Source organism: Dreissena polymorpha, chromosome 1, assembly GCF_020536995.1.
Source record: "Dreissena polymorpha isolate Duluth1 chromosome 1, UMN_Dpol_1.0, whole genome shotgun sequence".
In the NCBI taxonomy this organism is placed as follows: Eukaryota; Metazoa; Mollusca; class Bivalvia; order Myida; family Dreissenidae; genus Dreissena; species Dreissena polymorpha.
Genome location: NC_068355.1, coordinates 6,785,803 through 6,812,542, shown reverse-complemented (window position 1 = coordinate 6,812,542; position 26,740 = coordinate 6,785,803). Strand labels below are relative to the sequence as shown.

The following is a 26,740-nucleotide window of genomic DNA, read 5'->3' as shown; positions in this document are numbered from 1 at the left end:
GTGAAGAGTGTAGAGCCCACATTTTACATTGTGAAGACTGTTGAGCCCACATTTTACATTGTGAAGACTGTTGAGCCCACGATTTTCATTGTGAAGACTGTAGAGCCCGCGTTTAACACTGTGAAGACTGTAGAGTCCACGTTTTTCAATGTGAAGAATGAAGAGTCCACGTTTTCCATTGTGAAGACTGCAGAGCCCACGTTTTCCATTGTGAAGAGTGTAGAGCCCACATTTTACATTGTGAAGACTGTACAGTCCACATTTTACATTGTGAAGACTGTTGAGCCCACGTTTTCCATTGTGAAGACTGTAGAGCCCACGTTTAACATTGTGAAGACTGAAGAGCCCATGTTTAACATTATGAAAATTGTAGAGCCCACATTTTTTATTGTGAAGAACGAAGAGCGCATGTTTTACATTATGAAGATTGTAGAGCCCACATTTTAAATTGTGAGTAGTGTAAAGTCAAGGTTTTACATTGTGAAGACTGTACAGTCCACTTTTTTCAATTGTGAAGAACGAAGAGCCCACGTTTTACATTGTGAAGTCTGTAGAGTCCACGTTTTTCTATTGTGAAGAACGAAGAGCCCACGTTTTAAATTGTGATGACTGTAGAGCCCGAGTTTTACATTGTTAAGACTGTGGAGTCCATGTTTTACATTGTGAAGACTGAAGAGCCCACATTTCACATTGCCAAGACTGTAGAGCCAAAGTTTTACATTGTGTAGAACAAAGAGACCACGTTGTACATTGTAAAGACTGTAGAGCCCAAGTTTTACATTGTGAAGACTGTAGAGCCCACATTTTACATTGTGAAGACTAAAGAGCCCACATTTTACATTGTGAAGACTGTAGAGTCCACGTTTAACACTGTGAAGACTGTAGAGCCCACGTTTTACATTGTGAAGACTGTAGCGCCCACATTTTACATTGTGAAGACTGTAGAGCCCATGTTTTACATTTTGAAAACTTTAGAGTCCATGTTCAACATTGTGAATACTGAAGAGCCCACGTTTTACAATGTGATGACTGTAGAGTCCACGTTTTCCATTGTGAAGACTGTAAGGCACATGTTTTACATTGTGGAGACTGTAGAGTCCACATTTTACATTGTGAAGACTGTAGAGTCCACGTTTAACATTGTGAAGACTGTAGAGCCCACATTTTACATTGTGAAGACTGTAAAGCCCATGTTTAACATTGTGAAGACTGTAGAGCCCACGTTTTACATTGTGAAGACTGTAGAGCCCAATATTTACAATGTGAAAACTGTAGAGTCAACGTTTAACAATGTGAAGACTGTAGAGTCCACGTTTTTCAATGTGAAGAATGAAGAGTCCACGTTTTCCATTGTGAAGACTGCAGAGCCCACGTTTTCCATTGTGAAGAGTGTAGAGCCCACATATTACATTGTGAAGACGGAAGAGCCCACATTTTACATTGTGAAGACTGTTGAGCCCAAGATTTCCATTGTGAAGACTGTAGAGCCCACGTTTAACATTGTGAAGACTGAAGAGCCCATGTTTAACATAATGAAGATTGTAGAGCCCACATTTTTTAATGTGAAGAACGAAGAGTGCATGTTTTACATTATGAAGACTGTAGAGCCCACGTTTTAAATTGTGAAGAGTGTAGAGTCAACGTTTTACATGGTGAAGCCTGTACAGTCCACTTTTTCAATTGTGAAGAACAAAGAGCCCACGTTTTACATTGTGAAGACTGTAGAGTCCATGTTTTCCATTGTAAAGACTGTAGAGCCCACGTTTAACATTGTGCATACTGTAGAGAACACGTTTAAAATTGTGAAGACTGTAGAGCCCACGTTTTACATTGTGAAGACTGTAGAGTCCATGTTTTACATTGTAAAGACTATAGAGCCCACGTTTAACATTGTGAAGACTGCAGAGTCCACGTTTTACATTGTGAAGAGTGTAGAGCCCAAGTTTTACATTGTGTAGACTGTAGAGCCCACGCTCTCAATTGCAAAGACTAAAGAGCCCACGTTTTACATTGGAAAGACTGTAGAGCCCACGTTTTACATTTTGAAGACTGAAGAGCCCACATTTTTTCATTGTGAAGACTGTAGAGCCCAAGTTATAGAGCCCACGTTTTACATTGTGAAGACTGTAGAGTCCACGTTTAACATTGTGAAGACTGTAGAGCCCACGTTTTACATTGTGAAGACTGTAGAGTCCACGTTTAACATTGTGAAGACTGAAGAGCCCACGTTTTACATTGTGATGACTGTAGAGTCCACGTTTTCCATTGTGAAGACTGTAAGGTATATGTTTTACATTGTGGAGACTGTAGAGTCCACATTTTACATTGTGAAGACTGTAGAGTATACGTTTAACATTGTGAAGACTGTAGAGCCCACATTTTACATTGTGAAGACTGTAGAGCCCATGTTTAACATTGTGAAGACTGTAGAGCCCACGTTTTACATTGTGAAGACTGTAGAGCCCAATATTTACATTGTGAAGACTGTAGAGTCCACGTTTAACAATGTGAAGACTGTAGAGTCCACTTTTTCAATGTGAAGAATGAAGAGTCCACGTTTTCCATTGTGAAGACTGCAGAGCCCACGTTTTCCATTGTGAAGAGTGTAGAGCCCACATTTTACATTGTGAAGACTGTTGAGCCCACATTTTACATTGTGAAGACTGTTGAGCCCACGATTTCCATTGTGAAGACTGTAGAGCCCGCGTTTAACACTGTGAAGACTGTAGAGTCCACGTTTTTCAATGTGAAGAATGAAGAGTCCACGTTTTCCATTGTGAAGACTGCAGAGCCCACGTTTTCCATTGTGAAGAGTGTAGAGCCCACATTTTACATTGTGAAGACTGTACAGTCCACATTTTAGATTGTGAAGACTGTTGAGCCCACGTTTTCCACTGTGAAGACTGTAGAGCCCACGTTTAACATTGTGAAGACTGAAGAGCCCATGTTTAACATTATGAAAATTGTAGAGCCCACATTTTTTATTGTGAAGAACGAAGAGCGCATGTTTTACATTATGAAGATTGTAGAGCCCACATTTTAAATTGTGAGTAGTGTAGAGTCAAGGTTTTACATTGTGAAGACTGTACAGTCCACTTTTTTCAATTGTGAAGAACGAAGAGCCCACGTTTTACATTGTGAAGCCTGTAGAGTCCACGTTTTTCTATTGTGAAGAACGAAGAGCCCACGTTTTACATTGTGATGACTGTAGAGCCCGAGTTTTACATTGTTAAGACTGTGGAGTCCATGTTTTACATTGTGAAGACTGAAGAGCCCACATTTCACATTGCCAAGACTGTAGAGCCAAAGTTTTACATTGTGTAGAACGAAGAGACCACGTTATACATTGTAAAGACTGTAGAGCCCAAGTTTTACATTGTGAAGACTGTAGAGCCCACATTTTACATTGTGAAGACTAAAGAGCCCACGTTTTACATTGTAAAGACTGTAGAGTCCACGTTTTACATTGTGAAGACTGTAGAGTCCACGTTTTACATTGTGAAGACTGTAGAGCCCATGTTTTACATTGTGAAGACTGTACAGTCAACGTTATACATTGTGAAGACTTAGAACCCACGTTCTCCATTGTGAAGAACGAAGAGCCCATGTTTTACATTTTGAAGACTGTAAAGCCCATGTTTTACATGTTGAAGACTTTAGAGCCCATCTTCTTAATAGCTAGTTAGAAGATTTTTCTTAAAATGGTTCTGTTCACTATTGCTGCTATTCTCTGTCATGTTGGTTCAAAAACAAGGTCAGTATGTCAACTTGAAATACCTGATAACTCTTGAAGTCAGATTTGTTTGCCATACCATAATGCAACTTGCAGAATATTTTATTTTTGGTCTCTTAATCTCAATGCCGATTTCGAAAATGGTGACAGTCCATTTAAATATTACTAACATATGGTGTGGCGGATTTTCTTGTGTGTCTTCATTTAAACGTTGTGAACAAGTAACACAGCATATTTTTACTCAATCCATCATGCAATCCGCTCAAAACTTGTTTTATAGTATCGCTAATTTGGCGAGAGAGTTGAAACATTTTCCGGTAAAATACCTGGCTGCCATGAGTTGATGCAGTTTTCCTGGTATGACCTCACCCCCGGAAACCCGATATGATGTGAAAAGTTGAACGTGCTTGGAAATTTGAGCATGTTTTCATAACAAGTTTTGATACATGCGACCGTATAAATGTAATTAATTACGGTTTTCACCAAAACAAGTGGTAACTTTTAAGGACTTGGGTACGGAATCCGGATATAGTGCCATTTATAATATATCCATTCTTTCATCGATGGCGACACACGAAGCGATACACGATATTTTGCGCGATACACGAAGCGACGCGCGAGAATGTACCTCGAAATATCGCCCTTGTGTAGGTAGCCCAAAGGCGATATATAGAGGATATTTGTTGGATTCGGTGGATTATCGATTTTAATTCACGAGTGATCATAGTAAATGATATTTTCACGAGTGGCACAGCCACGAGTGAAAATATAAATTTTCTATGATCACGAGTGAATTAAAATCGATATTACACCGAATCCATTAAATTTTCTTTTTATTTTATGCTTTTTTTCCACAGTTTATATGCATTGTTAAAGAGTTTAACTGAAGAATTTCGCTAGGATAATGACGTCATTTCGTAAAAAAATGACGTCATTTCACAGTAAACAGTGAAAATTATCGATAATTCTCACTGATAATTTTAACTGTTTGAAACAGTGAAATTATCAGTTTTATTTCACTGATATTTCTCTATAAACCACCGGAAAGCATAAAATAAATCGTGTTAAATAACAACTGTCGCGCAAAATTTCATGCGTAGCCGCGACTGTCAAGCAAAATATCGTGCGTCACCGCAACTGTCGCGCAATATATCGTGTATAGCTTCGTGTGTCGTGTGTCGCCCTTGATGAAAGAAGGGCGAGACAATAGATGGCACTATCCGGATTCCGTACTGATACAGGCAGCTTCATTATGTTGACTGACCGAAAATCCCCATTATAGAACGTTAATATATTTCAGAAAATGACCAAATTGAATTTGCACCATTTAACTTAATCTTTACTTATTAACATTGACTGTCATTTGTAGTTTTACTTTAATTGTATCGTTCTTATAACATGTATTTCTCCAGAAAATGGAGGCAAAAACGACAGTTATATAACATGTGGGATTTCGGTACACGCTGGGCGTCAAAAATCGTTAATAACTTATCCAGTTATTGAAGGCTATTTTGTGTTAAATACTTGGCGAAATATGTTATTATTTTGATCAATAACATTTAGAAAGTAATTAAAATTGCAGACAAGTACGTGATGACTTATACATGTATCGGGTGTCAGACAATTCACCCCCAAGACAATTCACCCCCTGGACAATTCACCCCCAGAATTTGATTTCCTTGGACAATTCACCCCCAAAGACAATTCACCCCCAAGACAGTTCACCCCCATATTTGTATATGAGATTTTATGGTCATTTGCTTTTGTCATATTTGAACAAAATTTGTGAGCAGATGTTCTGGGGTTATAATTTTGACTTTGCACACAATTTTGACGTGAAAATAATAAATGTAGTATGTAAATAAAAGATGACATTGTGTTTTTTGTCAAATGCAATTCAACCAATGTATTTTTCTATAAACTGTGTTACAACATATAAAATTGAAATACAGTTTTTTGTATTTATATTATTTGTGCATTTGTTTTAAATAATAATATTATTTTACTATTTTATTATTAGTACTTTGTCAAATATTGAAGATGATTAATTAGTTTCATTAAATTCTTAGAATTTTACATAAATATCACAATTATTTATTTATTCATGTTAGATAGGATAATTAATTTAATAAAATAAAATGGTTTAATTGATAAGAAAACCTTAATTAAAGAAAGGAAATTTAATCTGGTTGGGAGCGTGCAATTAAAGGGTATTACAATCACGCATTGACACCCCTGGAGAGGCTTTATCAAAGTGTCAAAACAGATTAATCAAAGTGTCAAAACAAATAAACAAAGACTTCAGTTACACACATTGACATATGACATAATTATGCTGGGCTTGGCATAATACCTGTATTAAAAAATTCTATTTTTGTTCACTTGATATTTTGATTATTATTTTTAAACAAATAATTATTATTAATTATTATTAAAAAAATATTATTTTTAAACATATAATTATTATTATTATAAACAAAGACTTCAGTTACACACATTGACAAATAATTATAGTGGGCTGGGTATTATACCTGGTAATACCTGTATTAAAAAATTCCATTTTTGTTCACCTGATATTTTTATTATTATTTTTATTTAACTGCCTATAAACATAGGTGTTTCATTAAAAAAATAATTATTTTTATTCTTATTATCGATTAAGTTGTTCAATTTTCTCTCATTGAAGGATAAGTAATAGAAGTTGTGTTTTGTAATGTTGTGTATTGAAACATATTTTAGTCTGCAAATATCAGTATTCATTTCAAATCCAGTAATTCACGCCATTTTCTGTTATAATTTTAAAATGCTACTTACACAGGAGTACTTCGTGATTTATTAAATCCACTATAATACCGCTAGTATGGTCCTACTAAAAATGTTTTGAAATGTAATGTATTTTTTACATTAATTGTACTCAATTCAAGTCCACTTCAATCATACAGTATGTTAACTCATTCCATACTACAGCCTTATCTCTAAGCAACCCCAATCAGTATATCTACCACTAGATAATCAGAAGAAGATAATCAGTACCCTCATCAGCTCTGAATGCCTGACAGATTATCTGTTTATTGTTACCTTTAGTGGTGTGAAAAGGTTGTTTTTAGGTGTTGTTATTTTGTTGACTGACCATGTGACAAATATTTTATTATTATATTTCCCATTGAAAAATAAACATAGTAATATTATGAAAATTTCGAAATCTTGCATAACTTATCAACTAAAAAACATTGGAGTATTTCCAAATAATGTATCCAATACCATTATTATTTATTTATACACTTTTTACAAATATAACCTGTTTTAATGAATAAAAACATCTTAAATAAAACAAAACACGTAATTGATTATTTAATAAAAAAAACAATAATAAGATTATATATATTGTTAATAATAAAAACAAACATCAATAGATAAAAAGCACAGTTATGTTTCAATTGCAAGTAATTTTATGAAAAAAAAAGAAAGACATTCTGAGAACATCTTAATATGCTTTTATTCGAACTTCATAAAAATCAAATAGAATACAAATAACTATCCTTAGAAAACAGATATTCGTAATTACTAAATCCTAAACAAACAGCAAAAGAAAACAACAACAAAATATCTGGGGGTGAATTGTCCAGGGAGCAGGGGTGAATTGTCTAGGGGGTGAGTTGTCTCCTGGGGGTGAATTGTCTTGGGGGTGAATTGTCCTATTCCCCATGTATCACCGTTACACCCAATCGTGCGTTACACCCGGTAACATGGGGATTTCGGTACGCGATCCATTCTGTTCAGGAGGCCGAATAATACACCAACCGGAAAACGAGTGCGCGCTGGATTGCGCATGAGGTTGTCAATAACAACAAAACATCGTCTAAATTAGATTTCGCAGTCGAAAAAGCATTACAACATATTTTGATCGTGAACGCAATTGTTGATATCTGGTAAGTGAATCGATGAGTGATCAGTCATATAATCTGTTAAGCATTGTAGTGTTTATTGTAACTATGCTTGTATAGAAACTTTCAGTATAGTGATGTAGTTCCATTATTCGTACACATTACAGTTCGAACCTGTTAATTTAGTTCGGCGTCTTTTATTTGCATAAGCAATTTGATTACAATAAAATAAAAATATGATGCAGTGAAGTGCATTAATACATATATTTCATTTAATTGTTAAAATATAGAACATTTATTCTGTTAAATTTTTTATGCTGTTCGTTGTTTGATTTTTTATGACATTGATATGCTTCTTGATTGGAACTGCCAAGTATACACAGATGACAGAATGAACCTTAAGCAACACCAGCAGAAGCGAAACCTTATTATACCATGCAGTCCTTTATTTATGGATAGGAAGGAATAGCCAAACTATTTGGCACAACACTTGTAGAACACAAGACATACAGCGAGGGTTTAATCATGTTTTTGTTGAGCTCTGAGTTCTTGAATGCTCTGAGCTTTTATGAGTACATACGTATATCTCAGAGCTCTTCCTGACAACCACTTTTGTCATGTATAAAATAATGTATCACATTTGTCTATACAATCGAGTTGAATGTTCAATCAACCTTATACATCGCAACAAACACAATACCTGGTTAAGTGGTATCACAACATCTATTTGCGAGTCATTGGTAAGCTTTAAACTTCATACAGAAAAGGTTATCAAACCAAAAAGCCCAGGTTTTGAATTGATGATTCACTCTATTTTATGGAGGTTCCAGAGATAGTCAATGTTTTACGATTGGTTGATCAGACACAAGATCTATTTTGTGGAGGATTCCAGAGATAGTTAGCATATATTATAAAAATATTACATGTCTGACAGGGTGACAGTAAATTTCTCAACATGAGGAAATACTGTCAACCAAGGCGGAGTATTTTTATGAAAGTTGACAAATTTACTGCCACCCTGTCAGACATGTAATATTTATTTAATTATACGGAATAAACTTTTCAAACATGAACAATTTATATGAACCATTAACAGTTTTAATATTCAATAATTATCCCCCCGCCATAGGCAGAGGGATATTGTTTTGGTGTTGTCCGTCTTTCCATCCGTTCGTCCGATACTTTTGTGTCCGGAGCCATATCTTGGAAGTGCTTTGGCGGATTTCATTGAAACTTGGTATGATAATACATATTGATAAGAGGATGATGCAAATGGCATTGTACACCATTGGATAATAAAGGAGTTATGACCCTTTGTATCTTGAAAAAAATGCTTTTTTTGTGTGTCTGGATCTTGGAAGCTAAGTGCTTTGACGGATTTCATTAAGACTTGGTATGAGTATATATATGGATAAGAGGATGATGCACGTTGGCGTTGTCCATCCATGTAGAAAACTTTTGTGTCCAGAAGAATATTGGCGGGAGTTATCAATTCAATGAATTTGCTTGTTGTATTTAATTTCAGCAATGAAGGACCATTTATATGTTGAGTGGTTCAGATTTTTAGGCCGAGCAAAAATGAACTTCGCTTTATTCGGAACCGACCTAGTAATCAATTTATCCCATCAATTTTCTTAGTCGTCAATTATTTCTTTAAAAATATATTACCAAAGCAGCTTTCCGTATTTTATTTTCATCACTTGATTACGCAATTTATGACGTACTGGTGTGACATTTCGGTGACGAAACATTTTGGGACAACAATATGGACGTGGTGGTTTTTTAAGGTAGCGGCGACAGTATTTTTTGGACAGTTATTTTTTCCCGCTGGTGGCATGTGATTGCTAAGGTAGTGGGCGACAGTATTTTTTGGACAGTAAATTTTTTCCTGCTGGGTCTGACAGTATTTCTATGTCACGATGGCCTATTGGAGTTTAGCATTGTGAATAAAAGTGAGGTTTAACTTCTCATATGGTATACTCAGCTTTGTCAATTGCAAAAAAACACATTTAAATGAACCATTGACAGATTGGATTAATTTAATTTAAAATCAATATTATGGGATCACCACATATCATGTAAGTTGTTTTAATTTGCACAATTAGCGATATGTGCATGATCTGTCTGTGTTTATTTATGCCAAAAAATAGTTTACTAATATAACTGATTAAAGTGCTGCATAGATTCCAGGCAGTTGCAACTTCCAGCGACCCGGTGGGTCAATAGCCAGGAGTTGGATTATTTAAACTAATTCTAAAAAGAGCTTCACACCTCCACTTGGCTAAAAAGTATGAAGAAAACATTTAAACCAAAATAGAAATTAACCTTTTAGCATCACAATTCACATTTAATAGCAGTAAAAGATAAATCCTTTAAAAAGTGACATGTGTTGATTTTACATGTTTGGAACAAATAAGAAAAACAAGATCAATGAGACAATTTTTCTTAACACATAATATTATGTTTTAGTCAAATATTATCAGATTTATTACATATTGGGTGGCTGAATGTAAGCCTGAATGGAACTATTAAAAAAAGAGAATAATAATTCATAGAAATAGTTTTTTGTTTACACTTACCTGACCTAGCTTAATGTGTGATGTTGACTATTAACTTTTCTATTTCATATCAGGTTAAGTTTTTGATCCCGTTGACCACTTTTAATGATATTGAATAACAATAAAAAAGTTAAACAATTCTAGCCCTTTTTATGTTTGTGGAAAAAAAGAAATTAATTTGGGTTTGCAATAAAAGGATATAAACTTCAATTTTGAATGTAAACAAAAATAAATTCCCAATTATTTTTACTAGTATTATGGAATTTTTCTTGGACCTTGTACCTCTTGAATGGCATTGTCAGGCACCTTGCAAATTGATAAAAAAAGACATCTTAGTACACTGTACATATTCTTGTAGCATGATTTTGTTTTTCAGCAACAGTCATGCCTGGGAATCCTGATGAGCCCTACTACTGCTCTCAGCAGATTAACATCCCTCCTGCATTGCCTGACATCCTCAAACAGTTCACCAAAGCTGCCATCAGGACACAGCCTACAGATGTGCTCAGCTGGTCTGCTGCGTAAGTTATGGCCAATACTTGGAATTAAATGCTCTTTTGTAGTACATGTAGTTGTTTGTTATAACCCGGAACATCTATATTATAAGGCTTTATTTACTAATTGTAGTGACAGGTGTCCTCATGTGTAATCAACCTAAATTAATTGAAGAATTATTAGGAATTATAAATACATTTGATCATTACTGTCATAACTTACAGACTAAACTTAAATTTATCATGCATGTATAGTTTCACAGTTCAGTATCAACTTAAATTATTAAAAGAATATATATAAAGATGTTTTATTTTGCTTAAAATTATGATTTGCATATAATGGTACTTCTTGGTATCCACATTTAGTAACTTCATGCACTTTATTCTTATGGCTGTTCATGTCCAGGTACTTCAAGGCAATGTCCAAAGGTGAGATGCCCCCTGTGAAGGAGAGGCTGGAGATGCCTGTGGCCACACAGAAGACAGACACAGGACTCACGCCTGGACTTCTAAGGGTGCTCAACAAACAGGTAGCTTGTTGTAATGGTCTGAAAATATTTACACCACTGCTGGAGTATATTTTTAATTCGTTTTTCGTTATGTACCAGTTGTCAGGGATATGGAAATCACACCAGGAAGATATTTAAGTAAATGCATCTTTAATAATGTTGGAAGACTTTATCTTTTTATTTTAACAACACATAAAATACAATATAATAATCCAAATACGTTAACTATATAAACCTCAATCTTTGACATGTTTGCGAAACTTCACATGTACAAATATCTAACATATCTTACAAACTATGATTACTCTAGTGATTCATGTCTGTTTACTTTCTGAGTATTAATAAATAAACAATTTGTCTAAACATGCGCAAATATTGTTTTACACCCAATATTTTACAAGATCATTACAGTTCATACAATAAGGTTTGTTTATCACATTCACAAAAGGAATAGTCAACAACTAAGAAACATACATTGGAAAAACTTATACTTATGGTGAAGATATTGATATATCACTGACACAGTATCATGATTTTTTTCTTTCATGATTAAGTGTAATTACATTGGTATTGTAGTAGTCTGTTATGTAATTCATATTGCGTCTGTTTAAAAGACCAGTTTCACAATACTACCGCTGTTGCTATTTTTTAATATATCACGTGACTCGTCGAATTTCAGAACGAGGCTGAACGTGTATAGATTTGGCAGAGCATATATCGATGATTATAAACCAGTTGAATTTTATTAATTACATTCGCAATTTTCATGAGCACTGACACTGGTTACAATTACGGCAAACATATGTATACATGGATGTGTTGTTTAATAATAATTTGATGAGGGGTTATGACATAAACATTCTCACACCTAAGTCATATTTCAAAGCCATAGTATATAGTACCACTAGTGTAGAAATATACCGTATACATTTTATTTAATCTTGATTCAAATTCAAGATACCCATTGTCATCAGAGCAAATGTGATCTGTAGAATAAACATTGATAATTGCACAAAACAAAGATATACAAAAGTCGTATAATACAAAACGTTATTATATAACTTAAATACTCAAAGAAATCTTTGTCAGTCTGTAATATTTTTCACGAACGATCGAACGTGTAAAATGTGTGTGTCATAAGAGAAAGCAATAGAAAATGTAAAGCACATGAAATGTTGTGTCATTTTTCGTTTAACTGTAATAAATGGTTTTTTTTACAGTGAAAGACAATATTGAAGAATTCTTTTATACAGGTGAAAAAACGAACATGGAGCAAACTGAACTGTCTATGCATGCACCTTGATTTCTCTTTAAACGTGATTATAAGTGATAACTATATGTCACATCATGTCAAAAATCTCTTGTGTGTGTGTGTCTTTATTTTTCGGAAACATTCTTTAACCCTGTTGTGGTCAATGAAAATGCTTGTTTTAATTGTGTTCTTTCATACACTAACGAACACTATTTATAAGACCGTGTTAAGACGGAGTTTTATTTTAGCGGTACCCGCTAGATAGGTTTCGTGTTTAGCATAAAAGCAAATAAATGTTTCAAATGTATTTATAAGTATTAAGCACTTATTTATGTATCCGAACATTCTTTGACAAGGAAAATCGTTCCAACGCTAATTTTAACAAGGCGGACATTCGTTCATACTTTGTTTTTACTATCCGGACATTCATTCCCACGCTATCTAGACATCCCACACAATCATTCCAACATTATTTTGACATACCAGATATATATATTCCTACATAGTTTTAACGCCCAGATTTCTGCAATGTTTGGCAAATTACAGATCTCAGTGTAAGTCCATATATTCGATTATGTTTTAATGTTATCATTCTCATGATCGCGATAAAATCTTACAACAATATAAAGTATATCACAAAATATGAGATTTTTTTTAACTACATGTACATGTATTTTAATAACGAAATATTAAAATAACGGATAAAATGCCCAGAGTGTCGATATCATATTATTTTGATAAAATGTGATAATAATGACCGGGATAGCAATTATTCAGGTATGAATCTTCGGGCTATCCAAATAACGAAAGAACGAATGTCCGGGCTGTCAAAATTATGTAGGAACCATTATTTGCATTGTCAAAATAACGAAGGCACGAATGTTCAGGTTGTCAAAAAACAAAGGAACGAATGTCCGCCTTTGTGAAAAATAGGCTAGGACGAATGTCCAGCATTCACTGTATTATTATGATTAAACTGGCTAATATATATACAGTATTTAGTATGGGGTACCATCCATGGTGTTCAATTACCAGGCATCTACCTTGGGTGGTTTATGACACCATGCTGTTATTTAGTATTTTTCGGCACAGTATCTGATCATAACGAGATAATGAGTTTATCTGGAACACAGGGGCTATCAAACCACAGATGTATCAATAAACAAGATAAACCTTTATTCAAACAGCGCGATAAAAAAGCTCTAACAAAGCGTGTCAAATGTGTGAAAAATGGAGAAAAATAAGTAGGGGATTACTTTAACCAAGACAATTTATTTAATGTATTGACACTTATAATGTGAAGTGCATATTTATTTAACTTATTCTGACAATGTCATATTGTGTTTTTAAGTCGTTACATCACCGAATTTTCAAAAGAGTGAAAGGTTGAAATCAGATGCGGCCTTGCGCGGGACTATTGGAAATTTATACACGTTCAGCCTCGTTCTGGAGTAATGCGAGTCACATGACTTTGCGCTCTTATCAATTTCGGCCTATTGTGAAAAGGGTCTATTGTGGTATAGAATAAAGGCTTGTCTTTTAATTCATCAATAACAGTTTTATAATGTTCTTGAATTGTGTTTTCAAAATATTAGCTGGGTCCCAAAAAGACAGTGCCCCTGAGACAAATTGAGGAGAAGTGGACAGACATTGCACTACCCAAGGAGCAGTTTGATGATCTTGTGCGAATCGGTAGCTTTGGAGGGGATGTGGAGTGGAACAAGTTCTTTGCTCTGGCTTGCTCAGCAGTTGCTGATGTAAGTTAAAATTGGAAGTGTGATCCGGAAATGGGTCTTATGCAATATGGCACTAGCATAGCTCCAGACCAGCCTACACATTCCAGTCGAGCAGTTTGTTCAAGAGCTATGCTGTCCTCTATAAAGTTACACAAGGTTTCATGGTCTCGTAAGCAGACAGGGTTACTCTTGACCAGACTGCCTGATTGCAGCATTAGACCCATTTTTGCATGACACAGCTCAATTGTTGGCGATGGACATTTATTGGGTATTTTCTCATACTCACGACTGTTGAGTTTTATTTAATTGAGGCAGTTATTATTTACTGTTTATGTATGTACATTTAGTGCTTGTAAACCAGCCTACCCAGGAGCAGTGCTAGTCGGTTAACTGGCAACTGTGATTTGACTTCAATACCGTTGAATTTGACTACAAATCCAAATTAACACTCAAATATTTATATCTTCTTTAACTCCCGCATCAAGTACTGGATAACCTTCAATAACTAGAACAAATCTAAAAGTTCCACTGAAAATTATATTAGTTTGTTTTAATATTCCAACTATAACTCTAGCCTCAGTAGCTTGATAATTATAGTGTGTTGGTCCCTAATATGGTTTACTCATTGAAATGTATACCTCATCAATTATGGATTTATACTACTATTAAGGACTGACTGACAGGGGCTATGGTTCTCAACTTTCAATTATGGACAGATTTATAGGATGTTTACTCAATATATTAAATTGAAAGAATTGTATGACCAATATCGTAAATAGTATTATTGGCATGTTCTTGATATATAATGTTCTTGATATATAAAATTATTGTAAATCATTTAAAATTAAGAATTTGTCTTTTTGACTTTTTTATGCCCCCCTTCGAAGAAGAGGGGGTATATTGCTTTGCACATGTCGGTCGGTCTGTCGGTCGGTCCACCAGGTGGTTTCCGGATGATAACTCAAGAACGCTTGGGCCTAGGATCATGAAACTTCATAGTAAGATTGATCACGACTCGCAGATGACCCCTATTGATTTTGAGGTCACTAGGTCAAAGGTCAAGGTCATGTTGACCCGGAATAGTAAAATGGTTTCCGGATGATAACTCAAGAACGCATACGCCTAGGATCATGAAACTTCATCGTTAGATAGATCATGACTCGCAGATGACCCCTATTGATTTTGAGGTCACTAGGTCAAAGGTCAAGGTCATGGTGACCCAAAATAGTAAAATGGTTTCCAGATGATAACTCAAGAACGCATACTCCTAGGATCATGAAACTTCATAGGTAGATTGATCATGACTCGCAGATGACCCCTATTGATTTTGAGGTCAATAGGTCAAAGGTCAAGGTCACGGTGACCGGAAATAGTAAAATGGTTTCCGGATGATAACTCAAGAACGCATACGCCTATGATCATGAAACTCCATCGTTAGATAGATCATGACTCACAGATGACCCCTATTGATTTTGAGGTCACTAGGTCAAAGGTCAAGGTCACGGTGACCCGAAATAGTAAAATGGTTTTTGGATGATAACTTGAGAACGCTTACCCCTAGGATCATGAAACTTAATAGGTACATTGATCATGACTCGCAGATGACCCATATTGATTTTCAGGTCACTAGGTCAAAGGTCACGGTGACCCGAAACAGTAAAATTGTTTCCGGATGATAACTCAAGAACGCTTTTGCCTAGGATCATGATACTACATAGGTACATTCATCATGACTCGCAGATGACCCCTATTGATTTTGAGGTCACTAGGTCAAAGGTCAAGGTCACATTGACAAAAAACGTATTCACACTATGGCTGCCACTACAACAGACAGCCCGTATTGGGGGCATGCATGTTTTACAAACAGCCCTTGTTTAAACTGGTTGTTCAACGTTTTTTAACCAAGTGGCAGTCATAGTTTTTTGACTTTTTTTAAACTGGTTGTTCAACGTTTTTTAACCAAGTGGCAGTCATAGTATTTTGACTTTTTTTAAACTGGTTGTTCAACGTTTTTTAACCAAGTGGCAGTCATAGTATTTTGACTTTTTTTAAACTGGTTGTTCAACGTTTTTTAACCAAGTGGCAGTCATAGTATTTTGACTTTTTTTTAACTGGTTGTTCAACGTTTTTTAACCAAGTGGCAGTCATAGCATGTTGGTTAACCTACTCACACTTTCTTGGGTTATGTACTTAGGCAGACACCACTACAACCTGAAATGCTGGTTGTTTTTTTAATGTAAGCTTTTCTAGTAATGGGTTAACCATGAATCCCTTTGAATGGTATATATTTTGAATTTTATCCTTTAGTGATTCCATATTGCAGAACATAACCCAAGCCATGAAGACAGTGTGTGAGATATTGACTGCAGAGCCAGAAGGGGGGTCAGCCAAGATCCCCTACCCTCTCTTCAAGGACATCTACACCTACCTGGCCCAGATAGACGGGGAAATATCACAGACACAAATCAACGAAGTTTTCAACTTCTTACAATATGATGTGTAAGTACTTGATATATGTGGAAAGTTACTGTTGAACCACAATTGTTTACAACTGACTAATGCCCAGTGTCCTAATCTGTGAATGTTTAGTGAAGGAATACACAATAATTTTCTGGTTTAGTCTATCATGTCTGTTTTGAACATAAGCTACTAAATGTTAACATTTATTAGCAATTATTATAAGGGATGGAAACGAATTTTTGAATTTTACAAACCGTATCAGTACAAATATTCACACACACAATTTGTAAAGAAAATACTTGATATTCTTAATTAAAACATAGGCTAGTGCAACTACAAATTTGCATTCAAGTTTCATGCAGATGTTTATGTGTATAAGTGCATGTTTTGATTACAATGGTCAATAATTAACAAGATCATTGTTTTATTACTGCCAGGGGTGATACAGTTTGTCCCAGTCGCTCAAATAATCAATTCTGACATTTGGATGTAGATCAATTGTATATTCAAATATGTTCTAATAAGGAAAAACTCTTATTTTAATCTCATCTCAGGGTTCATTCCCAGACCAAATAATTTTTATAAACATACATTTACCGGTATCTCAAAAATGGTAGCTATTGTAGAGTCACCAGAACTAATTTGGATCACATTTTATTTATATAGATTATTGTGTTTACCATGTCAGTTGTTTGTTGTCCTTTATGATACCTGTTGAATTGAAACTTAACCCATTTATGCCTAGCGTCTAAAAAAAAGGCCTTGCCAAACAGCGTAGACCCAGATGAGACGCCTCATGATTCGGCGTCTCATCTGGGTCTGCGCTGTTTGCTTAAAGGAATTTCTGTAAGAAATATTCTAAATATAGAAATAAATATACTAGCCATCCCTTATTTTGGAAATAAATTGATCCAATTTAGGATGGGAGAGTCCACTAGGAATAAATGGATTAAAGCTGGGAATACTTGAATTAGCATGGGCATCCGTTTGTATAACCATCCGTCTGTGTGTAGACTCTTTAAGTTGTTGGCAAGCATTCTACTACACTTTACAATTTTGAAGGAATTATTTCTTATGAGATGAAGTTGTGCATTTGTGAATTTTGTTTTTGTTATGCCCCTTTTTGAATAGTTTCTTATGGGTGACATTCTTTACACCATTATTTCTTTTTCAGAGAAAAGCAGTCCAATTATGTGATGCCAAGAAACTTCCTTAGTCCTGAATGCCCCAAAATGGGATCAGTGTAGATAGCATTTACAATCTCACTACGGACATTGTTGTATTATGCGTACTTGTTACAGTCTGTTTTAATCTCTCCAGTTGTTAAAAAAAGGAATGTGTAATGTTTGCTTATGATATTGCCTTTTGTTCTGTCCACATGTTTTAATTGTAAATAAAGTAATTAGCACATTTCCTGATATTTCGGTTTTAAATTTTATTTGCTGCAGCAAAATTGTGGCTGATTGTTACAGAGACACATTGCAGACAAGAATAGTCTGCAATGGTAGCCTTACATAACAAATTTAGTCTGGCGATGTTTCAAACTTCGTAACCTATTCAACTAGGAATAAGGGTTATTATCCATATTTGTTGAAATGGTCAATGAATTTTATCCCGCTTGTCACATCGGAAAGTCTGTTAATGTGTGCTGGGCTGCCAATATGCTGAAATGCTACAGGTTCTAAAAACAAGCAGGGTAGAGGCATTCTACACAAAGAAAGAAAACCCAGTCAGCTATACCAGTTTTAATCATAACATATTGACAACAGTCACAATACTATAATAACAAATGCAACTGAAAAACCCAAGTAATTCTCATAAAACGCATCGTTTTTGTTCGTCGTACAAAAATACCAGTAACAACATAAGGAGAACTTATTTTTCTTCACAAATACACAGTTATAACAAATGTAAGTTATGATAGATACATATATAGGATCTGACACGAGTTGTCATATCATACCATATTTTATTAGAGTTCAGGAATTTTGTTAGTAAGCGAGCCTTTGGAGTTTAATTAAATATGTATGATATGACAACAAGTGTCAGATCTTTTTTATCACATGCTTTTAAATGAGCAAATTAAATAAATATTTACGCACACATAATGATAAATTCCGAATGATGTTTACATTTCGTGACGTCATTTGACATTGCAACGTCATTTCAGCAAAATAACAAAATGCGATTGGTCAATAAGCGAAAACAAAGCCAATGAAAACGCTTAAAAATGTTGTATTACACATGTGTAATATAAAAAAAATATGTTATGGTTATAAAACATGGCAAACGGGGTATGGCATGTGATAAAAGATAATACCTGCAAGCTCATAAACATACATTAATATAGCTGCTTAACAAAATTATATTGTTATGAATACTTTTATTATACTCATCACTTTTATGATTAAAGATGTATACTGTCTAAGGTTTCCTGTAGCAAAACAACACATAAGCAATTCACAACACTGGAAACAAAAGCTTGGAAGCGAGGCATAAATCTGATAGTACAAAGCACCATAGGGAAAACTTAAACATTAATTTATCTTCTTAGACTTTATAAACTAAATATTTGTCCATAATACGGAGACATCTCGATACAATTCTGTATCTGGATAAATCAAATTTTTAATATGGGATCATCCAAAGAGATATATTTTGAGACTTTCAATAAAGAAACCTCCCATACAGGTCTATTTTTCATGTCCTTGCAACCAGTGTTCAATATGGAGACATCTGAGGTATTTATCAGGGCCTATCAAGCATTCAAAATAGGGACCTCCCCATACAGATCTTTCTCCGCTATGGAGTGAGTGGTCTGGTGAAGCCCCACCAGATCCTGCAGGTTGATGGTAGAGCCCACAAACTCTGCCTGGTTCCCGTTGTCCTGGGAGACCGAGGTCATGTCCAGCTGGGAGGTCATCATGTGCTCATCTGAGTAGAGGTCAGGGTGCGGAGGGTCATCCTGAAACAACAACATGGAAATGATAAAGTTGTGAACTGCAATAGTCTTGTTCTGGGTTTAATGCATGTGCATCAAGTGTTGTCTGAGATGAGCCCTTGCAGTTTTAATAGGCTTTTCAAGGAAAACACTTTCAGCCTTATGACTTGAACAAAAATGTTCATTTAAGTTTTCCGTGATCAGCCTGTATGGACTGTACAGGCTAATCTGGGATGAAACTTTAGGGATCTTCATAAAGCGTAATGTTCCCTGAATGATGATCAATTGATTACTAATATACGAAACCTTTCTTGTCACCTAGCAGACAAAACAATTAATATGCTGTTTACGATTGTTGAATACTAGTAATAAACTGCTAAATTATGGAAAAAACAGCATGCACATTTAGAACTAATTTAGTACAAACTTCTCATGTTATATAATTTGATTACTTTTGTAATGAAAATCTGTAAACATAGAGTTTCAATTAATATCTGGAGATACTTTATGGAACTAAAATCAAATAAGAACAGCAAATACAAACATGAGAATGAAATTAAATCTCTTTGAACCCACAACTACAAAATTTGTCAATCTGGAACATATTCTGAACTTGTCAAACTACAGTATTGACAATAGCTTACAATTCTTAGAAACAAAACATCATTCAAAGTGCTATGCCGAAAACGACAACTGTAATTGTATTTTTTAAGAAACAAAAGTCAGCTATGTGCTTTATTAACACATCAGCACATATTGTTTGGGATTTCTAAATGTTGCTCATGTCTTAGGTACATGAACTGGTTTTCAACTGTAATACGCAAGCTATTCACAATTATAAACACGAAGTATTTTTCTTCTGAACCGGAACCGTTTATTATGCCCTAATAAAATATCTCTGAAAATGTTATGCTAAAGCCCATATCTGTTAAAGTGATATCTTGGGCATCTAACAGTTAATACATGTAGGTGTCTATCACAACCGTTGTTTATTTTCGGTGTTTTCACTTCATATACACTTGTATTTGTTAATGAAGCATCAACATACTAAATCAATATCCCAGAAAGTGAAAAATAATGCATTTGAATATCAACCGTACTTTCGTTTTGACAACTGACGACAGAAATGATTTGATTTACGATGTGAATCTAAATTCAGTTTTAGTGCAGATTTGTTCATACGACACAAAGACACTATTTTGTTTTAGGGATCATTTCGGCTTAGAGACTGGGTGAGTCATGTAAAATATCGAATATAATTTTTATTTATTATAAACAACTTGTAGCAAGATGAGTTGCAGCTCAATTCAACAGTGAACAAGGGACAAAATTGTCACAAAACCAGGTTTTCATTGTGAAAAAAAAATCTGATAAAGGGAGAAAACTCAAACTGAACTTTTGAAATGACCAAAAAAAATTAACCCCCTTTGTAAGTTTTTTTTTTTTTTTTAAATATATTTTTAGTCGTGGCGACCTTGACATTGGAGATATTGACGTGATTCTTTCGTGGGACACACCGTCCCATGATGGTGAACAAATGTGCCAAATGATTTTAAAATCTCACAATGAATGACATAGTTATGGCCAGGACAAGCTCATTTATGGCCATTTTTGACCTTTGAACTCAAAGTGTGACCTTGACCTTGGAGATATCGACGTAATTATTTCGCGCGACACGCCGTCCAATGATGGTGAACAAATGTGCCAAATGATTTTAAAATCTGACGATGAACGACATAGATATGGCTCGGACAAGCTCATTTATGGCCATTTTTGACCTTTGAACTCAAAGTGTGACCTTGACCTTGGAGATATCGACGTAATTATTTCGCGCGACACACCGTCCAATGATGGTGAACAAATGTGCCAAATGATTTTAAAATCTGACAATGAACGACATAGTTATGGCCCGGACAAGCTTATTCCGCCAGCCCGCCAGCCAGCCAGCCAGCCCGCCAGCCAGCCAGCCCGCCCGCATTCGCCAATCTAATAACCAGTTTTTTCCTTCGGAAAACCTGGTTAAAAATGCCCATGATATCACTTAAAGAAACTCTCTAAGCCGAGTCTCCAAGTGAGATGGAGACTGTCTCCTGTCTGCGAGACTGCAGAGCCCGTGTACCTGGAGGAGCTGCATCTGCACGTACAGCACGCCGGTCTCCGGGTCTCTGAACGTGATCCCATGAGACCTCAACGTGTCCGTCTCCAGTGTGTCCGTGGGTGTTGAGGTCTCATCAGTCAGGGAAGTGCTCAACTCGGTACCTTCTGAAACAAAGGATACAAGGATCGCATTGCGTTAATAACTGAACATGTGTATCAGCACAAATCTCATCTCTTATAAAATACAAATATTGCAATGAAACGTGCATGTTATTGTTAATGGAGTAAAGACTGATATATTTTCCATTTTGTCTCTCTTGACTACAAGAGTGGTTCACCTTCACTTGAGTTGCCTGCCTTTTCCCTGAGCAGTTTCTGCCTCTTCTTAGCCTTCTCACTCAGCAGCTTGTTGCCTGCATAGTCCGTCCGGGCAGAACTCATGGGCTCTGGCTCACCAGAATCTGCACACAACATTTTACAATGAAGATATCTGATAAACCCTAAGATATTATAGGGACAAATATTCTTACCAAGTTTCATGAAGTTTAGGCAAAAAAATAAACGATTACCATGTCCGCAAGCTTGGTCTTTTATTTGACTTTGCAAACTAGTTTTTGACCCATTGAGACCCAGTTTTATGCACTGCTGAAATTTCGTAAGGACAAAATATCGTCGCTTTTTTGCTATAGTGCTCTATCTTCATTTTTTTCAAAAATGAGTTTTTTATATCGCTGTGTTCGTGAGAACGAGATCTTTAATATGACGCAATCGCATTCAAGATTCAGTCGTCACAGAAGAAGTTTTTAAATTCCATTTTGCTTTATCTCCCACATTTTTACAAACAGGTGCATGCTGTACATGCATTTTTCTTCAAAAAATGAAAATAGTATTTTTAGAGTACTTAAGCAATCAAGCGACAAAATGTTATGACTAGATTTCATGAAACTCGGGCAATAAATGTGGCCTCTAGAATGTTCACAAGCTTTTCCTTCTGTTTGTCTTACTGACCTAGTTTTTTAACCCCATAAGACCAAGATTTAATTGAAAAAAATCTTATGACCAAGTTTCATGAAGATTGGCTAATAAATGTTGCCTGTAGAGTGTTCACAAGGCTAATGTTGACAATTCATGAAAGACAAAAACTATCACAAAAAATCATCCTCTGCATGTTGTTTTCTGGTGAGCTAATATGATGGAATAACTAAAATAATTTTGTTGCATAGAGAGTTTGTACACATTTTGGGGAAAATAAGATACTTTTGCAATTGAAAAATGTATATAGCAAATATATACAGCCGCAGGCCTTGACACTAACTTTTCGACAGGGTACCCAGAGGGAACCCTACTTTCAACTTTTGGTGACCCTCACCCAAACTAGGGTTCCCTCTTGTTTCGACGCACAGCAACTCTCAGCGTAAGGGCAAATAAGTACAAGAAGCATACTAGTAGTGTATACATTTTTATTTCCTATATTAAATTCAGTTGCCATTTAAAGCAGACCCATTAATAGCTCATAAGCCTGGTCTTGTAACATAGTCAGTGTATGGTCTGCCTAATTTGGCTACATAATGGGCATGTCTAAAGATATGTAGCTTATTTATTGCCACCTTATTTAAAATACCAATGGTTTTGCTACCTGTTGTACTTTTGGTAGGGGCAGTTCCTGCCTTGTATCGCAGAGCATTTTTTTGTTTGGCCTTCAGACTCAGCATGTTTTCTGACGGCTGTTTTTTTTTAAAGTTTTCACTCCCCCAGTGGCAAATGGCCCCTTTGACATTGTCATATTTCTGGCAAATCGTGCATACCATAGTGTTTTTCTCTTGATTATAGGATAACCAAGACCTGATTTTTGCCCAAGCATCCTGAAAATGCTGATTTCGTTTCTCATTCTTGTAACACCTAAGAGTTTCCAACAGCTCTGCATTTGTTTTTTGGGGTGCGGGCTCTGTAACACCCTCGAGGTATCTCCACATTTTTTGTTTACATTATCACATTTAAAAGTGAGTTCGTTTGTTTTTGAGGGGGCGCGAAAAACGATTAGTAATCTACAACGAGTTACTTCCCTTCTCAGGCTAGATTTCACTTTACCAGTACGCAGTTGTTAGCCTTCGTGTAATCGGAATACTTCGCGCATGTACCACATAATAACTGGTCCGAGATATTAAAATACAGTACTTACCGTTTCGGAAGTTCTTCTTATAAACTTATAAGAAATAAAAGATTATATTACGTGGATTCAAATGGTCAATCAATACAAAGTGGTTCTATAAATTTAGGGTTCTGGGAGGATCACCCAGCTTGAAACAACTGGTGACCCTTGCCAAAATCTGGGGGCCTCGGGTTCCCTGACCACCATTAGTGTCGAGGCCTGCAGCAGTAAAACAAGCAAAAATCAAGAGATGTGTTTGTCAGAAACCCAATGCCCCCTACTGCGCCGCTTTGATAGATATTATTTTACCTTTGACCTTTAAGGATGACCTTGACCTTTCACCACTCAAAATGTGCAGCTCCATGAGATACACATGCATGCCAAATATCAAGATGCTATGTGAAAGGACATAGAAGTTATGAGCATTTTTCGAAACCTAAATGCGAAACCTAAATGCAAAGTGTGACGGAAAGACAGACAGACGGACGGTCCGATCACTATATGCCCTCCTTCGGGGGCATAAAAACTGGGTTTGTAACAACCTAAAAATCACTTAAGCATTTTGGCAATATATAACAGCTAGTTAAAACAAGAGCACCGCCTTGCAGGTGCAGACCGCTTATCTATTTTCTTTTTAAAGGTGAAGGGACTCTCATTTTCAATCACAAAGGAGGGAGGGGTGGAGTGAAGAGGGGTGTGGAATTTATTACATTATCTTCCAAAAATGCGGAAAAAAAAAACGCAAAAAAAAAAAAAAAATTCGGGGGTGGGGGGGAGTGGGGGGGATTCTTGGGTGGGATGGTTGGACGGTATTTCAAACATAAAATAATAAAAATAAATATTTGTGTTTTTTAACCGTTTCAAAAAAAAAAAAAATTGGGGGGGGTGGGGTGGGGGGGGGGGGGGGGGTATAGTGTGAGGGTGTGGTGGTAATTTGTGAGATGATCTTAAAAAAAAAATATTTAGTGGGGGGGGGGGGGATTCGGGTGGGGGGAGGGATTCTTGGGTGTGATGGTTGGACGGTATTTCAAACATAAAATAATAAAAATAAATATTTGTGTTTTTTAACCGGTGGGGTGGGGTGGGGGGGGTATAGTGTGAGGGTGTGGTGGTCATTTTTGAGATATTTAAAAATAAAAAATAAAAAAATAAAATAAAAAATTAGGGGGTGGGGGGAGGGGGGGAGGGCACGGGGGATGGTTTGGGTGGAGTCTATTGTGGTATGTCAGGTAAGAGTAGTTTTGTCAAAGTATCAATCGAATCTAATCATAAATAAAGAAGTTATGGCAATTTTAGCAAAATTTAATAATTTGACCTTGCGAGTCAAGGTCATTCAAAGGTCAAGGTAAAATTCAACTTGCCAGGTACAGTAACCTCATGATAGCATGAAAGTATTTGAAGTTTGAAAGCAATAGCCTTGATACTTAAGAAGTAAAGAGGATCGAAACACAAAATGTAACCATATATTCAAAGTTACTAAGTAAAAAAAGGGCCATAATTCCGTAAAAATGACAACCAGAGTTGTGCAACTTGTCCTTTTACTGTACCCTTATGATAGTTTGCAAGTGTTCCAAGAATGAAAGCAATATCTATGATACTTTAGGGGTAAAGTGGACCAAAACACAAAACTTAACCAAATTTTCAATTTTATAAGTATAAAGGGCCCATAATTCCGTCCAAATGCCAGTCAGAGTTACATAACTTTGCCTGCACAGTCCCCTTATGATAGTTAATAAGTGTTGCAAGTATGAAAGCAATAGCTTTGATACTGTAGGAATAAAGTGGACCTAAACACAAAACTTAACCAAATGTTCAATTTTCTAAGTATAAAAAGGGCACATAATTCTGTCAAAATGCCAGTCAGAGTTACATTACTTTGCCTGCACAGTCCCCTTATGATAGTAAGTAAGTGTTGCAAGTATGAAAGCAATAGCTTTGATACTTAAGGAATAAAATGGACCTAAACACAAAACTTAACAAAATTTTTCAATTTTCTAAGTATAAAAAGGGCACATAATTCTGTCAAAATGCATGCCAGAGTTATCTAACTTTGCCTGCCCAGTCCCCTCATGATAGTTAGTAAGTGTACCAAGTTTGAATGCAATAGCATTGATACTTTCTGAGATAAGTGGACCTAAACGCAAAACTTAACCAAAATTTTCAATTTTCTTAGTATAAAAAGGGCACATAGTTCTGTCAAAATGCATGCCAGAGTTATCTAACTTTGCCTGCCCAGTCCCCTTATGATAGTAAGTAAGTGTACCAAGTTTGAATGCAATAGCATTGATACTTTCTGAGAAAAGTGGACCTAAACACAAAACTTAACCGGACGCCGACACCAACGCCGATGCCAAGGTGATGACAATAGCTCATAATTTTTTTTCAAAAAATAGATGAGCTAAAAATTGATGCTTATAACAGTTGCCTTCAAATAAAATCACTATATTTGCACAAACTATTAACCTTTCTTTCCTAGAATCCTTCGTTTTGCTGGCGTCGTATGTTCCCGTTTTTCACTGGCTGTTGACACACTGGAGGCCTCTGTGTAGTGTGTATTTGTTACTGTGCCATCATCCTGATTAACTGAACATGCGAACAACAGTACAACATTTAATCTCATGTAACAACTTAAATCGAATGTTCAGACACAAGATCAGCATAATTATTGAGTAAAACAAGAGGGTCAGAGGCCCAGATATATTGAGATGTTTTTGAAACCACTATCAAACCAAAATATCAACTAGAGTGTTTACAAGAGTTTCCGTATTAGGAAAAATGCCCAGCCCCCCTGGCAGCAATGTATTTTCAGTAGACAAGAACAATTTTTGAACTTGGCCCAGATATCTTTAGAACAAATGTTCTTGCAAAGTTCTATGGAGACTGGACTAAAATGTGACTAAGAGTGCTAACAGTGTTTTACTAAAGCA

The 26,740-nt window shown here is 35.7% G+C and overlaps 3 protein-coding genes across 5 annotated transcripts in view; 2 read left to right on the top strand and 1 right to left on the bottom strand.

Annotated features, from left to right (window-relative positions):
* Window positions 1–1,649: 1,649 nt before the first annotated feature.
* Window positions 1,650–3,570, top strand: LOC127864921 (uncharacterized). The gene is made up of 4 exons (XM_052404812.1): window positions 1,650–1,931; window positions 2,124–2,516; window positions 2,573–2,845; window positions 3,325–3,570. Exons 1-4 carry the CDS (start codon window positions 1,650–1,652, stop codon window positions 3,568–3,570), a joined length of 1,194 nt encoding a protein of 397 aa, XP_052260772.1.
* A 3,928-nt stretch (window positions 3,571–7,498) lies between these two features.
* On the top strand, window positions 7,499–18,039 carry LOC127869775 (ropporin-1-like protein). The gene is made up of 6 exons (XM_052412439.1): window positions 7,499–7,662; window positions 10,552–10,696; window positions 11,076–11,199; window positions 14,026–14,187; window positions 16,490–16,665; window positions 17,801–18,039. Exons 2-6 carry the CDS (start codon window positions 10,560–10,562, stop codon window positions 17,871–17,873), a joined length of 672 nt encoding a protein of 223 aa, XP_052268399.1. The 5' UTR covers window positions 7,499–7,662; window positions 10,552–10,559; the 3' UTR covers window positions 17,874–18,039.
* Window positions 18,040–18,356: 317 nt separating this feature from the next.
* The window catches only part of LOC127869634 (zinc finger protein 83-like), a 32,010-nt gene continuing 23,626 nt past the window's right edge, over window positions 18,357–26,740 (bottom strand). For all 3 annotated transcript variants that reach the window (XM_052412307.1, XM_052412300.1, XM_052412294.1), the window contains exons 10-13: window positions 26,277–26,396; window positions 22,003–22,125; window positions 21,687–21,829; window positions 18,357–19,591 (exon numbers count right to left, since the gene is read on the bottom strand). In XM_052412307.1, the coding sequence (XP_052268267.1) occupies window positions 19,385–19,591; window positions 21,687–21,829; window positions 22,003–22,125; window positions 26,277–26,396 (593 nt within the window). In that variant the 3' untranslated portion in view covers window positions 18,357–19,384. The remainder of the gene's footprint in view (window positions 19,592–21,686; window positions 21,830–22,002; window positions 22,126–26,276; window positions 26,397–26,740) is intronic.

What these genes read in the sequence shown, in the direction of transcription:
- LOC127864921 (XM_052404812.1), top strand. Translation starts at nt 1,650, where the DNA reads ATGGTGAAGCCTGTACAGTCCACTTTTTCAATTGTGAAGAACAAAGAG. An exon ending in CGTTTAACAATGTGAAGACT is followed by an intron (nt 2,517 to 2,572) that starts GTAGAGTCCACT and finishes TCCATTGTGAAG; the next exon opens with ACTGCAGAGCCCACGTTTTC. An exon ending in CATTTTACATTGTGAAGACT is followed by an intron (nt 2,846 to 3,324) that starts GTACAGTCCACA and finishes TACATTGTGTAG; the next exon opens with AACGAAGAGACCACGTTATA.
- LOC127869775 (XM_052412439.1), top strand. Translation starts at nt 10,560, where the DNA reads ATGCCTGGGAATCCTGATGAGCCCTACTACTGCTCTCAGCAGATTAAC. An exon ending in CTTGCTCAGCAGTTGCTGAT is followed by an intron (nt 14,188 to 16,489) that starts GTAAGTTAAAAT and finishes TCCATATTGCAG; the next exon opens with AACATAACCCAAGCCATGAA. An exon ending in AACTTCTTACAATATGATGT is followed by an intron (nt 16,666 to 17,800) that starts GTAAGTACTTGA and finishes TTTCTTTTTCAG; the next exon opens with AGAAAAGCAGTCCAATTATG.